This window comes from Gorilla gorilla, chromosome 11 (assembly GCF_029281585.2).
Source record: "Gorilla gorilla gorilla isolate KB3781 chromosome 11, NHGRI_mGorGor1-v2.1_pri, whole genome shotgun sequence".
Lineage (NCBI taxonomy): Eukaryota > Metazoa > Chordata > Mammalia > Primates > Hominidae > Gorilla > Gorilla gorilla.
The window spans coordinates 135382234-135396236 of record NC_073235.2 but is presented as its reverse complement, the minus strand read 5'-3'; the positions used below and the strand labels follow the sequence as shown (position 1 = coordinate 135396236).

General features: G+C 46.1%; 1 protein-coding gene and 1 non-coding gene across 4 annotated transcripts in view; both read right to left on the bottom strand.

The window, feature by feature from the left end:
• Positions 1 to 7662: 7662 nt before the first annotated feature.
• EFHD1 (EF-hand domain family member D1) overlaps positions 7663 to 14003 on the bottom strand; it is a 49387-nt gene continuing 43046 nt past the window's right edge. For all 3 annotated transcript variants that reach the window (XM_004033367.5, XM_019022242.3, XM_019022244.3), the window contains exon 4: positions 7663 to 8852. In XM_004033367.5, coding sequence (XP_004033415.2) covers positions 8718 to 8852 — 135 coding nt within the window. In that variant the 3' untranslated portion in view covers positions 7663 to 8717. The remainder of the gene's footprint in view (positions 8853 to 14003) is intronic.
• On the bottom strand, positions 11367 to 11469 carry LOC115933901 (small nucleolar RNA U13). Its single transcript, XR_004069742.1, has one exon. It is a non-coding gene; the product is annotated as a small nucleolar RNA U13 (small nucleolar RNA).

The window sequence follows — 14003 nt, the reverse complement described above, 5'->3', positions numbered from 1 at the left end:
ACAAACAACACTGTAATGACGATTCCCTTAAATGCATCCTTGTTCATTTCTTTTCTTACTTATAGGATAAATTTCTGGGCCAAAGCTCATGAGTATCTCCGCAGTGGACACCTGCCATTCTTTATGACAGTTCTGCTGAACTGAAATAGTGAATTACTTTCAGTTGAAATACTGAAATTCTTTCCCATGTTTGTAGAAAATTAGAATCTTGGTGGCTGGCAGAGCTTGCCTCCCCTTACAGAACACAAAAAGCCCAGATACTCTCCTGTCCCACCCCTGACAAGTGGGCATGTGACTAGGCTCAGCCTCAGACTCTGATATGGAGTAAATGACCTGAAGAAGCAGGACACCACGGCATGCTTGTCAGCTAGGGCAGCAGCTGGTTCCCATGGTGTGCTTTTGGCTGCTGTCCCAGCCTCCTGGCCTCCTGCCTGCTTCCTTAGCCTGCACCCCCCAGCCCTGCTGGTGCTTCTGGGGACTCCTCCACGTCTTTTCAATCAATTCCTTTTCTGCTTAAATCAGTCTGGCTTAGATTCTATTACTTGCAATTAAGAACTCTGACTGATTCCAAAGTAGCCAGCCTCCAAGATGGCTCCTAATGACTTTTGCCAATAGGGCTGACCTATGTGACTAGTAGATAGCAGAGTGTGATTCAGGAAGCTAGGTCTTAAAAGGCTTGCCCTTTACTCTCTCGTATCACTTGCTCTGGGGGAAGCCAGCTGCCATGTTGTGAGGACACTCAATCAGCCTCATGGAGAGGTTCACATGGCAGGCAAATGAGGCCTCCTGCCAATAGCCAGCATCAATCACAGGAGTAAGTCATGTTGGAAGCAGGTCTCCCAGGCTCAGTCAAGCCTTCAGATGACTGTAGCCCCAGCTGACATTTTGACTGCAGCCTCATGAGAGACCCTGAGCCCAAACCAACTACCCAGCCAAATTGCTTCTAAATTCCTGGCCCCAAACTGTGTGAGATAATAAATATTAGTCATCGTTTTAAGCCACTAAGTCCTGGTGTGATTTGTTAACATAAACATAAATAACTAATACAAATACAATTTTTAATTTTAGCAGTCTACCAAATTGCCCTTCAAAAAGGCAACAGCTAGCCAAGCATGGTGGCCTGTGCCTATAGTTCCAGCTAGTCGGGAGGATCGCTTGAGTCCAGGAATTTGAGGCTGCAGTGAGCGATAATCATGTCACTGTACTCCAGCCTGAGTGACAGAGCAAGATTTTGTCTCTACAAAAATAAAAATAAGTAAAAACCAACAAGGCAACAGCTTTAACTTGATTGCCTCTGTAAAGAAAAATAGAGGCCAGGTGCAGTGGCTCACACCTATAATCCCAGCACTTTGGGAGGCCAAGGTGGGCAGATAGCTTGAGCTCAGGAGTTCGAGACCAGGCTGGCCAACATGATAAAACCCCGCTTCTACCAAAAATACAAAAAGTAGCTGGACGTGGTGGCATGCACCTGTAATTCCAGCTATTCAGGAGGCTGAAGCATGAGAATCGCTTGAGCCTGGGAGACGAAGTTTGCAGTGAGCTGAGATTGTGCCACTGCACTCCAACCTGGATGACAGAGCAATACCCTGTCTCAAAAAAAAAAAAAAAGAAAAGAAAAGAAAAAGAAAAAATACTACTAATAACAAGATGGCAACAGCAATATACATGCTCAACACCCCATGGCAGAATGCCAAAAGCCACTGGTTTTGGGAAGGAGTGGAGGAAAACAAAAAATTGACCCCTGCTGAGGTCTCATCCTTAGTGCCTCGCTAAGTTGTAGAATTTTGCTTTGTCGCCCAGGCTGGAGTGCGGTGGTGTGATCTCAGCTCACTGCAGTCTTGACTTCCCAGGCTCAAGTAACCCTCCTGCCTCGGCCTTTCTTGTAGCTGGCACTACAGGTGCCCATCACCATGCCTGACTAAATTTTTTTGTATTTGGTTGTAGAAATGAGGCTTTGCCGTGTTGGCCAGGCTGGTCTTGAAGTCGTGGGCTCAAGCAATCCTCCTGCCTTGGCCTCCCAAAGTGTTGGGATTACAGGCATGAGACACCACACCCAGCCCTTCTAAATTGTAAAATTCTGAATTGGCTCCCGAGAGCCCCACTGCCATCACAGGACCCAGAAGTCATCATTCTTGTACAATACTGTCAGTCCAAGTGGGCAGTGATGTGCCAGCATCTGGCCTCGTGGACAGGCAGAGTCAGCAAGGAGAAATCTGAGCAGCGACAAAACCACAGCTGTTAGGCCACATTCAGTAACTGGCAGCTGCCAGGAGCATGCAAGTGAGCCAGCAGACGTGCAGAAATTCCCCTGGGCTGGTAGGAAAAGGGGTCTCAAAATAACAGAGAACATGGGTCCGTGGGCATCTGCACTTGTGGCCAAGACAGCAGCCAGGACTGAGCACTTCTGGGCTACCCTGGCCTGAGACTCTTGGACCTAACTGTAGAGACTCAGGGCTCAGGAGGAGACAGAGTTACAGTAGTGGAGGGAGGGAGGGGAGAGAGGGGAACCCATGTGTCCTGAGCACTAAATATATGGCAGGCATGGAATCTGCCAGGTAGGTCACCATCGTGCCCATTTTACAGGTGAGAAAATGGAGGCTCAGTGAGGTTCAGTTACTTGCCTAGTGTTCGAGTTCAAATTCCATTAGATCACACAGCCTCCAGGGCCTAGGCAAGACTAATTGGTGTGTTGTTTTTCCTATTGCTCAGTCAAAGGAGGGCCCTGGGGAGTGACCTCTCTCTCTTCCAGTGAGAAAGATATTCTCACAAGCTCTGCTGTCTCCACTTTCTTTCTTTCTTTTTTTTTTTGAGATGGAATTTTCGCTCTTATTGCCCAAGCTGGAGTGCAAGTGGCACGATCTCGGCTCACTGCAATCTCCACCTCCTGGTTTCAAGCAATTCTCCTGCCTCAGCCTCCCAAATAGCTGGGATTACAGGCATGCACCACCATGTCCAGCTAATTTTGTATTTTTAGTAGAGACGAGGTTTCTCCATGTTGGTCAGGCTGGTCTCGAACTCCCGACCTCAGGTGATCCACCCGCCTCGGTCCCCCAAAGTGCTGGGATTACAGGGGTGAGCCATCACGCCCAGCCAGTCTCCACTTTCAGAGCTGGCCCCTCAGGCTCTCATGGTGGAGTACTCAGAAGTCTCTGACATCAGTGGTAATGATCCTGCCTTGCCCATCTGTCTGCTTTAACAAACCTGGCATGTCCTTGTGAAACCAACATGCAAGGTTGCCTGCTACATGCCATGCAGCATGCTGGGCCTATAGGAATAGGCAAGGCAAACTTCCTGCCCTGCAAAGAGTTCACAGTCCAAACAGGGGGGCTGAGAAGTAAGGAGATGGCTACTGCCTCAAGCTGTCAGGATTGCAGTAGAGACAAACTCGGGGAAATGGGAGCCCTGAGAAGGGACACCTTACCTGGCCTGGGAGCATCAAGGAAGCTTCCTGAAGATAATCTCTGAGCTGAGTCTTCAACAGTGAGAAGTAGTCCACCTGTGGAAGGGAGGGAGGGAGTGCCAGGCAGAAGAAACCACATATGCAAAAGCCTGGAGGTGTGGAATTTTCTAGGAACAGTTAGGCATCGCATATACCAGGAGTGTAGAGTTTGGAAGGAGACAGGGCAGGGAGGAGGGACAAAAGATGGAGCTGGAGAGATGAGTTGGGGCCAGCTCCTGAAAGTGGGGAATCAAAAATTGAAGGGGAGATGTTAAGAACAGGTTTGCATTTTCTAAGAATTACTCCAGCTGCAAAGTGGACAATCAGGGTATAATGAGGGCAGAGAAACCAATGAGGAGCCCACGGTAGAGACCCAGGAAGGAACCTATGAAGGTCTGAGCTGTGACCATGGGGCTGGAGATGGAGGGTGGGAGACACAAGGGAGCGGCCTCCGGGGGACTCTGTGGCCAAGAGGGAGGAACGACATCCTCTACCTGGCCTTTGTAGTGACATGGCCCAATGTGTCCTGTTTTGTCTGAAGTCCTTTTGTGTTGGATTTTCTATTGCTTGCAATCAGAAGTTGTTTCTATTGCTTGCAATCAGAAGTTTATTTATTTATTGTTCATTTTTATTTTTTGAGACAGTGTCACCCAGGCTGGAATGCAGTGGTGTGATCTCGGCTCACTGCAACCTCCACCTCCTGGGTTCAAGGGATTCTCCTGCCTCTCAAGTCGCTGGGACTACAGGCACACGCCACCACGCTTGGTTAATTTTTTTGTATTTTTAGCAGAGATGAGGTTTTGCCATGTTGGCCAGGCTGGTCTCAAACTCCTGACCTCAAGTGATCCACCTGCATTAGCCTCCCAAGGAGCTGGGATTACAGGCATGAGTCACTGCGCCCAGCCTTATTTATTTATTTTTATTTTCACAATTTGTGACAAGCAATCGAGAGTTTTAGCTCTTATGTGGGCCCACTTGTCCAGAAAGGCAAACGGATGCTTCAAGTAATGACACTGCTATCTCCATTCTCTTCCTTCTTTTTAAATGAATAGCCTTTTTTTCTCGTCTCCTTCACCATTAGACTTTATTTATTTATTTATTTATTTATCTTTTTGAGATGGAGTCTTGCTCTGTCATCCAGGCTGGAGTACAGTGGCACAATCTCACCTCACTGCAACCTCCGCCTTCCAGTTTTCAAGCAATTCTCCTGCTTCAGCCTCCCGGGTAGCTGGGATTACAGGTGTGCACCACCACTCCCAGCTAATTTTTTGTATTTTTAGTAGAAACAGGGTTTCACCATGTTGGCCAGGCTGGTCTCGAACTCCTGACCTCAGGTGATCCACCCACCTAGGCCTCCCAAAGTGCTGGGATTACAGGCATGAGCCGCCACCACGCCCACCCTAGACTTTATTTTTTAGAGAAGTTTTAGGTTTACAGAAAAACTGAGCCAAAAGTACATGTTCCCATGTACCCCTCTCACCCTAACTCCCTATTCCCTATTATTATGTTATATTAATGTGGTATATTTGTTACAATTGACATGCCCATATTGATGCATTATTAAACTCCATAGTTAATATTAGGATGCATTCTTTTTTTTTCCTTTTTGAGACAGGCTCTCAGTCATCCAGGCTGGAGTGCAGTGGCATGATCCTGGCTCACTGCAACCTTCTCCTCCTGGGCTCAATCCATCCTCCCACCTCAGCCTCCTGGGTAGCTAAGAGCACAGGCGCATGCCACCACACTTGGCCTTTTTTTTTTTTTGAGACAGGGTCTCACTCTGTCACCCAGGTTGGTGTGCAATGGCACGATCTCAGTTCACTGCAACCTCCACTTCCTGGGCTCAAGCTATCCTCCCACCTCAGCCTCAGCCTCCCAAGTAGCTGGGACCACAGATGCCTGCCACCATGCCCAGCTAATTTTTTTGTATTTTTTGATAGAAATGGGGTTTCACTATATTGCCCCAGCTGGTCTCAAATTCTTGAGCTCAAGCAATCCCCCTGCCTCAGCCTCCCAAAGTGCTGGGATTACAGGCATGAGCCACCGCTCCCAGCCAAGCTTGGCATTTTAAAGGTTTTTTTGTAGACACAGGATCTAACTATATTGCCCAGGCTGGTCTCAAACCCCTGAGCTTGAGTGATCTTCCTGCCTCCACCTCTCAAAGTGCTGGGATTCCAGGCATGAGCCACTGTACTCAGCCTAGGGTGCATTCTTTGTGTTGCACATTCTATAGGTTTTGACAAATGTATAAGACATTCATCCGGCCGGGCGCGGTGGCTCACGCCTGTAATCCCAGCACTTTGGGAGGCCGAGGCGGGCGGATCACGAGGTCAGGAGATCGAGACCATCCTGGCTAACATGGTGAAACCCCGTCTCTACTAAAAATACAAAAAATTAGCCGGGCGTGGTGGCGGGCGCCTGTAGTCCCAGCTACTCGGGAGGCTGAGGCAGGAGAATGGCGTGAATCCGGGAGGCGGAGCTTGCAGTGAGCTGAGATTGCGCCACTGCACTCCAGCCTGGGCGACAGAGCCAGACTCCGTCTCAAAAAAAAAAAAAAAAAAAAAAAAAAAAGACATTCATCCACCAGCATCGATAGCATCATGGAGAATAAGTTTCATTGCCCTAAAAGTCCTCTGTGCTGCGTTTATTCATCCCTCCCTCTCTCCTCGCTGACAACCACTGATCTTTTCAATGTCTTCACACTTTTACCTTTCCCAGGATGTCATACCATAGTTGGTATCAAATAGCATATAGCCTTTTCATATTGGCTTTTTTTTTTTTGAGATGGAGTCTCACTGTGTTACTCAGGCTGCACTCAAACTCCGAGGCTCAAGTTATCCTTCCTCCTCAGCCGTGAGCAGCTAGAACTATGAGCAAGCGTCCTGCACCCAGCTTAGGACTGGCTTTTCACTTAGCAGTATGCATGTAAGTTTCCTCCATGTCTTCTCATTACTTGATAGCTCATTTCTTTCTATTGGTAAATACTTCTCATCACTGAATAATATTCCATTGTGCGGACATATCATAGTTTATGCACTCACCTATTGAGGAACATTTTGATTGTTTCCAAGTCTATGCAATTATGAATAAAGCTGCTATAAAAATTCATGTGCAGGCCGGCCACAGTGGCCTATGCTTGTAATCCCAGCACTTTCGGAGGCTGAGACAAGAGGATCACTTGAGCCTAGGAGGTTGAGGCTGCAGTGAGCCATCTTTGTACCACGGCACTCCAGCCTGGGTGACAGTGCTAGACCTTGTCTCAAAAAAATCAGAAACAAAAACAAAAGCTTCATGTGCAGGTTTTTGCGTGGACATAAGCTCTCATGTAATCTGAAGAAATAGGAAGGAGCAGGATTGCTGGATCGTATGGTAAGAATCTATCCACTCCTTTTTCATGTCCCTCCCCTCTGGTGGGGAGACAAGAGGGTGACACCAGCTAGAAAAATGATGTCTGCAAAGCATAGGTCTTGGGTCTGTATAAAACAGAATGATCCCTCCTGAGGAGCAAAGGGTATTCTCTTGGGACAGAGGTCCTTGCATGGGTAGCCCAAATATCCTGGATTATACATGGGAGGGAGGGGCATTGGCTCTCATCACAGTTTCAACGGATCTAGGATGCAAAAGAAATGAAGCTATGGTTTTTCCCTGCAGCTGAAGGCATCCTCACAGAAGGGAAGGGGAGTGCAACTGATAAGCTCAGTACTCTGAATCGTATAGAGTGAAAAACAGCCCTCTAGTTCTCATTTGTTTCCTTTTTTTTTTTTTTTTTTTTTTGAGATAGAGTCTTGCTCTGTTGTCTATGCTGGAGTGCAGTGGCACCATCTCTGCTCACTGCAAACTCTGCCTCCCTGGTTCAAGGGATTCCCCCACCTCAGCCTCCTGAGCAGCTGGGATTACAGGCATGCGCCACCATGCCCGGCTATATTTTTACTAGAAATGGGGTTTTACCATGTTGACCAGGCTGGTCTTGAACTCCTGACCTTGAGTGATCCGCCCACTTCGGCCTCCCAAAGTGCTGTGACTACAGATGTGAGCTACTGTGCCTGGCCTCTAGTTCCCATTTCTAACTGTACTTCAGGACTCAATGTCAAACAGAAGCCCTGGATGGGACTTGGCTTCTATAGAAAATACTCTACTCTCTCCTTTAATTCAAGAAAATTCCAGGCACATTGATGTGATGGCCACGTTATTTGTACAATGTAAAAAGAAATAGCTGTAAGATAGAAAGGCAGATGATTTCTTTATTGTAAAGACAGCAGTTACAAAAGAGAATAAATATGACATTAGGATATATTTGTTAAAAATACAACAAAAACCCCTAGTATTTGTGAGCAACCCCAAGAACTCACAAGTATGGGGGGTAAGAACATCTACAGCTGGATACCCTGAAACAGATGTTAGAAACTGGCTAATGGTGAGTATGGCCACGACTTTGGGGATGTTTGAAAGGCCCTGGATCTGTCACTTGGGAATGTCAGCGGTCTACTGTAATACAATTTGCACAGAGTCAGAGTGAACAGGAACCCTTTTACTCATTGGTATCCTAACTATTCTTTCATTCTTACAGTGAAGTAGTACAGTATTTAAGAGTGGGAAAAAGGCTGAGCTGGGAAGACATAGACGGAGCAGGGTGAAGAGGGAGGGACTGGGGGAACGCTAAGGGGCCAGGAGAAAGGTGGCAGGAAGGAGCAGACCTCTGTCCTTTCTCTAATGTGTGTTACCGTGGTGGCATGCTGTTCCTCCTGTTGAAGAGTGGACGGGCAGTGGTCCACCCAGCCTCCATTAAGACCCACCATTACCCAGGAACAGAAGATGCAAAAGCAACTGGCAGAATCCTACCAAAGATGAGAACAGGGAAGTTGAATGGGAAGCAGAGAGGAGTGCAGAGAATTCTCCGAGAAAATGGGCATTTTCTCTGAGGACCCAAAAAGACAGACATATCTACACAAATTGATATAGCAGACTACTCTTTGATGGGGAATGGTAAAGGGACAAGGACAAAGTGAAGGTTGCTGAGAAGATACAAATTCTGGCTATAAGTAGGGCGGAGGAGCAGAGGCAGAAGGCAGAGGTGGGCAGGCATCTGGCCCACCCCAGGACCCTCCTGGAGGGGCTTGGACACTGGGAGGAATGAAGGCTGGCATGGGAGCTGGCACGGGGTGGTGGATGGAGATGCTGGCTCAGGGAGGGGACCGGCAGCAGTGATGAAGATGCCTAGTCATCTCTTCTCGGGGCATCTGTGAGGCACAGCTGTGGGCAGAGGGCAAGGTCAGCAGGACTATGTATTGAAGCTGGCCTTGAGTTTCTGGAAGGCTGCCTGGCGAAGCCGCCTCTCCTCCTCCTCCCGCTTCCGCTCATCTTGCTCAGCTTTCAACTCTGCTTCAAACTTACTGGCCAATGACAAGGCTTGGACCTGCAGAGAAATAGCAGACACAGACCAACCGAGTAAGGGAGGGCAGAGGACCCTGGAGCTGCTGACACCTGAGCCAACAGCCCATTCAGCAGACCTAGAGACAAGGGAATGTGGGCCCACGGAGGGCAGGACCCCAGCAAGCACTCTTTCCGTGTGGCCTTCAGAAGTTGCTTTCTGTTGGCACAGACACCATCTCTAACACATCACTGTATTTGTTGCTGTGCCCCCATGTGCTTCTTTTGCTGGGGTTGGTCATTCTACTTGACTTTTTTTTTCAGGATACAGTTTAACATCCCAGTTTATTAACCATTTTTACATTATTTTAATTTCACACTAATATTGTTCAATTCTAGGGAAAAAGGCAAACCAAAATGAATCCCCTGATGGGATTTATTTTTTTATTTTTTATTTATTTATTGTGAGACAGAGTCTCGCTCTGTCTCTCAGGCTGGAGTGCAGTGGTGTGATCTTGGCTCACTGCAATCTCCACCTCCCAGGTTCAGGCAGTTCTTCTGTCTCAGCCTCCGAAGTAGCTGGGACTACAGGTGCACGCCACCATGCCTGGTTAATTTTTGTATTTTTACAAAATTTACAGGCTGGAGGCTGGTCTTGAACTCCTGACTTCAGGTGATCCACCAGTCTTGGCCTCCCAAAGTGCTGGGATTACAGGCGTGAGCCACTGCACCCAGTCCCCTCATGGGATTTTTATTGGAATTGCATCCATCTGTCTATGGCAAAGGGATACCTTTAAAATACATTTCTCCCTGGGCTGGGCGCGGTGACTCAAGCCTGTAATCCCAGCACTTTGGGAGGCTGAAGCGGGCGGATCACCTGAGGCCAGGAGCTTGAGACCAGCCTGGCCAACATGGTGAAATCCTGTCCCTACTAAAAACACAAAAATTAGCCAGGTATGGTGACGTGTGCCTTTAATCCCAGCTACTCAGGGGCTGAGGCAGGAGAATCGCTTGAGCCTTGGAGGTCGAGGCTGCAGTGAGACTCCATCTCAAAATAATAATAATTTTTAAAAATACAGTTTTCCCTGAATGCCTCAGTTTTCATTCAATTATGCCTTTATGTTGCTCACTAAATCAATCGTTCTATATTTACTTCTAGATATTACATGTTTTTGTTGGTATTGTGAATGGAATTTGGTGCCATCTGAGTATTTTAAATCTAACAACTTGTCTTCAATAATATCATATCAGATAAACCCATCTAAAAATCCTCTATTCTAGAACTGATTCTGTGAGTGTGTGTCTCAATTTGTAAAATTTCCAAACATGCTGAGTATGTACTTTTTTTTTTTTTAGACAGAGTCTCACTCTGTTGCCCAGGCTGGAGTACAATGGCGCAATCTCAGCTCATTGCAACCTCTGCCTCCAGGGCTCAACCGATCCTCCTGCCTCAGCCTCTCAAGTAGCTGGGATTACAGGCACATGTCATCACATGCCTGGCTAATTTTGTATTTTTAGTAGAGACAGGGTTTTACCATGTTGCCCGGGCTGGTCTTGAACTCCTGAACTCAAGCAATTCACCTGCCTCAGCCTCCCAAAGTGCTAGAATTACAGGCATAAGCCACCATACCCAGCCTTATGTACGATATTTAAATAGACTATTAAATTGCTCTCCAAAGTAGCTGCTCCGATTTACACACCCACAATCATGAACTGGAAGCTCTCATTTCCCCACAACCTTGCCAAGGTTATCATTAATGTTTTTACTTTTTGCCAATCAGATAGCCAAAAAATTGGCACCTTCTTTTATTTCCTCTTTTGTAAATTGCCCATTTATATCCTTTGCCCGCGTTTCTATTCAGTTATTATATTATTTTTAAATTTGCAGTTCCTTTTTTTTTTTTTTTTTAGAAACGTCTTGCTCCATCCCCCAGGTTGAGGTTGAAGTGCAGTGGCACAATCATAGTTCACTGCAGCCTCGAACTCCCGAGCTCAAGCGATCCTCCTACCTCAGCATCCTGAGCAGCTAGGCCTATAGGTGCATGCCACCTATAGGCTAATTTTTTAATTTTTTGTAGAGATGGGGTTGCTCTATGTTGCCCAGGCTGGTCTCAAACTCCTGGGCTCAAGCAATTCTCCCACCTCAGCCTCTTAAAGCACTGGGATTATGGGCATGTACCACTGAGCTCAGCCCCAATTTGCATTTATTTACATAAGGTAAAAAAAAAAGATAAAAGAATATTTACTTTCCTCCTAAATACTAGGTATTAGTCTCTGGTTATACATATTTTCGCTACTTTCTCCCAGTTTTTTGCTCGTCTTTTAACTTGAAGGCATTTGGGACGATATACATATTTAAAATTTTGATGTAATCAAATTGATCAACCATTTCCGTTCTGCCATTTGCATTTTATGTCATGTTTAAGGAGCTCTTGTAAACCCCCGAGGCTCTAAACCCATTTTCCTGAATTTCCTTTTAATACCTTTATGGTTTTGTGTTCTCATTTGGCCCCTTAAGCCACAAAAATAAGCTCATTTATTTCACTTTTTTTTTCTTTCCTGTCAGAAGGCAAATGTGCTGACATCTTAACAGGATTGGAGGAAGGCGCACTTCACACATGGACACGAAAACCTAGTCATCACATTATGAACCGCAAAAGGATCTAAGTGCACTTCTTTTAGTGCAGAGTATAAAGTAGGGACTTGACTTTATCTTCACAAGTGCATAGCTAATTGTCTCAACACCTTTTATTGCTAGCCCATTATTCTCCCAATCTTCTTCATATCCTAAGTTCCCACATGAAAGAGATGTTTCTTTTTCTTTTTTGTTTTGTTTGTTTGTTTGTTTGTTTGAAGCAGAGTTTGGCTCTCTTTGCCCAGGCTAGAGTGCAATGGTGCGATCTCAGCTCACTGCAACCTCCGCCTCCCAGGTTCAAGCAATTCTCCTGCCTCAGTCTCCCGAGTAGCTGGGATTACAGGTATGCGCCAACATGCCCAGCTAATTTTGTTTTTCAGTAGAGACGAGGTTTCTCCATGTTGGTCAGGCTGGTTTCGAACTCTCCACCTCAGGTGATCCACCCGCCTCGGCCTCCCAAAGTGCTAGGATTACAGGCGTGAGCCACCGCGCCCGGCCAATATTCTTTTATCGTACTAAAGAAGCATTGTTTTCTTATTTTAAAATGTTTTATTATGAATGGGTCTTAAACTTTACCAAATACCTTTGAGATATTTAATTTAAATGACTTTTTTCTTGATAACCTATGATAGCAACATTTTCAAATTATTCTTACAGTTTTAACATCTATCTCCTTAAATGTAATATGTAATCACTGCATTCCATTTTTTGAAGTTTTAAGATTCTTTTTTTTTTTTTTTTTTTTTTTTGAGACGGAGTCTTACTCTGTCACCCAGGCTGGAGCTCAATGGCGTGATCTCAGCTCCACTTCCCAGGTTCAAGTGATTCTCCTGCCTCCCGAGTAGCTGGGATTACAGGCACACGCCACCACGCCCAGCTAATTTTTGTTTTTTTTAGTGAGACAGGGTTTCACCACGTTGGCCAGGCTGGTCTCAAACTCCTAAACTCAAGTGAGGTGCCCACCTTGGCCTCCCAAAGTTCTGGGATTATAGGCATAAGCCACTGCTCCTGGCCCCTGAAGTTTTAAGATTCTTAGAGCTACATTCATTGATATAATTCTTTTTTCTAATTGATATAATTCTTTTTTCTTTATTCTAATAAAGTCATTTTTATCTGACTTTATCAGAATCAATGGCTTCAGAGAATGAATATGATATTATCTTTTTCAATATGTTTGCATTCTTTTTATAACATTGGAGGACAAGCGAAGAAGTAATCCTTACATTTCCCAACATTTAACTGTCTTGGGGGAGTTGGAGCAGAGTTCTCAACTTTCTAAATGTCTTTTTTCTGAGACAAGGTCTTACTCTGTCACCCAGACTGGAGTGCAGTGGTGCAGTCATGGCTCACTGCAGCCTCAATCTCCCAGGCTCAGGTGTTCCTCCCAATTCAGCCTCCTGAGTAGCTGGGACTACAGGCATGCACTGCCACACCCAGCTAATATTTTTGTTTGTTTTTGTAATGAGAGGGTCTCACTATGTTGCCCAGGCTGGTCTCAAACTCCTGGGCTTAAGCAATCCTCCCACCTCAGCCTCCCAAAGTGCTGAGATTATAGGCATGAGCCACTGCACCAAGCCTGGATGCTCCCATTTCAATGAAAAATCACAGTGTCCATTTTCTAAATTCCCCCTGCATTTCACAGGGGTCCATTTCTGAAGACAGGTAACTCTGATAATATTAACAGCAAGAGTTATGCTTATATAGAAAGGTGTGTGTGTGTGTGTGTGTGTGTGTGTGTGTGTGTAGAGATGGGGTCTTGCCATGTTGCCCAGGCTGGTCTCAAACTCCTGGACTCAAGCAATCCTCCCACCTTGGCCTCCCAATGTGCTGGGATTGCAGATGTGAGCCACTGCACCAGGTCACTTTTACTCTTATGGAATTATAATCCCTAGAGGCAGGGACTAAAAACTCTCTTTTATTGTTTGCTTTTTGTTTTGTTTTGTTTTGTTTTGTTTTGTTTTGTTTTGTTTTGTTTTAGAGACAGGGTCTTGCTCTGTTGCCCAGGCTGTGGTCCAGTGGTATGATCATAGCTCACTGCAACCTTGAACTCCTGCGTTTGAGGAGTTCTCCTGCCTCAGCTTCCCAAAGTGTCCAGGTGTGAGCCACTGCACCCAGCCTAATCTCTTCTAAAAACTGCTCCTGTCCTGCAAAATAGCATTTCCCCAGGGTTTCCTTATACCTCTGATTACACCTTCTTCTCCAAAGGCCTAAATGCCAGCCTTCCCCACAGTCCTGGCACCAGTCTGTTCTACCATAGGTCAATCTCTAATCCTTGGTTTCAACTTGTATCTTGTGAAGTTAGCTCCTGTAGTCTATGTTGTGAGGTGCCCAGAAGCACCCACTTCCTGCCTTATTTCTTGCTATGAGGCCTGACACATGGCCCAGGGGCCTAAGGGAGACTGACTCCACCCCTGGCTCCAGGAGAGCCCAGTTGAGATAATGATATTCCAGCGTTTTCCAATGGCAGGTTCAGAATTGGGCATGTGTGGAAGAAATTACTCCATGACCCTCAACACATAGGATCCTCATCTTCCCTAGTGGCATAATTACAGCCAGGCAGAC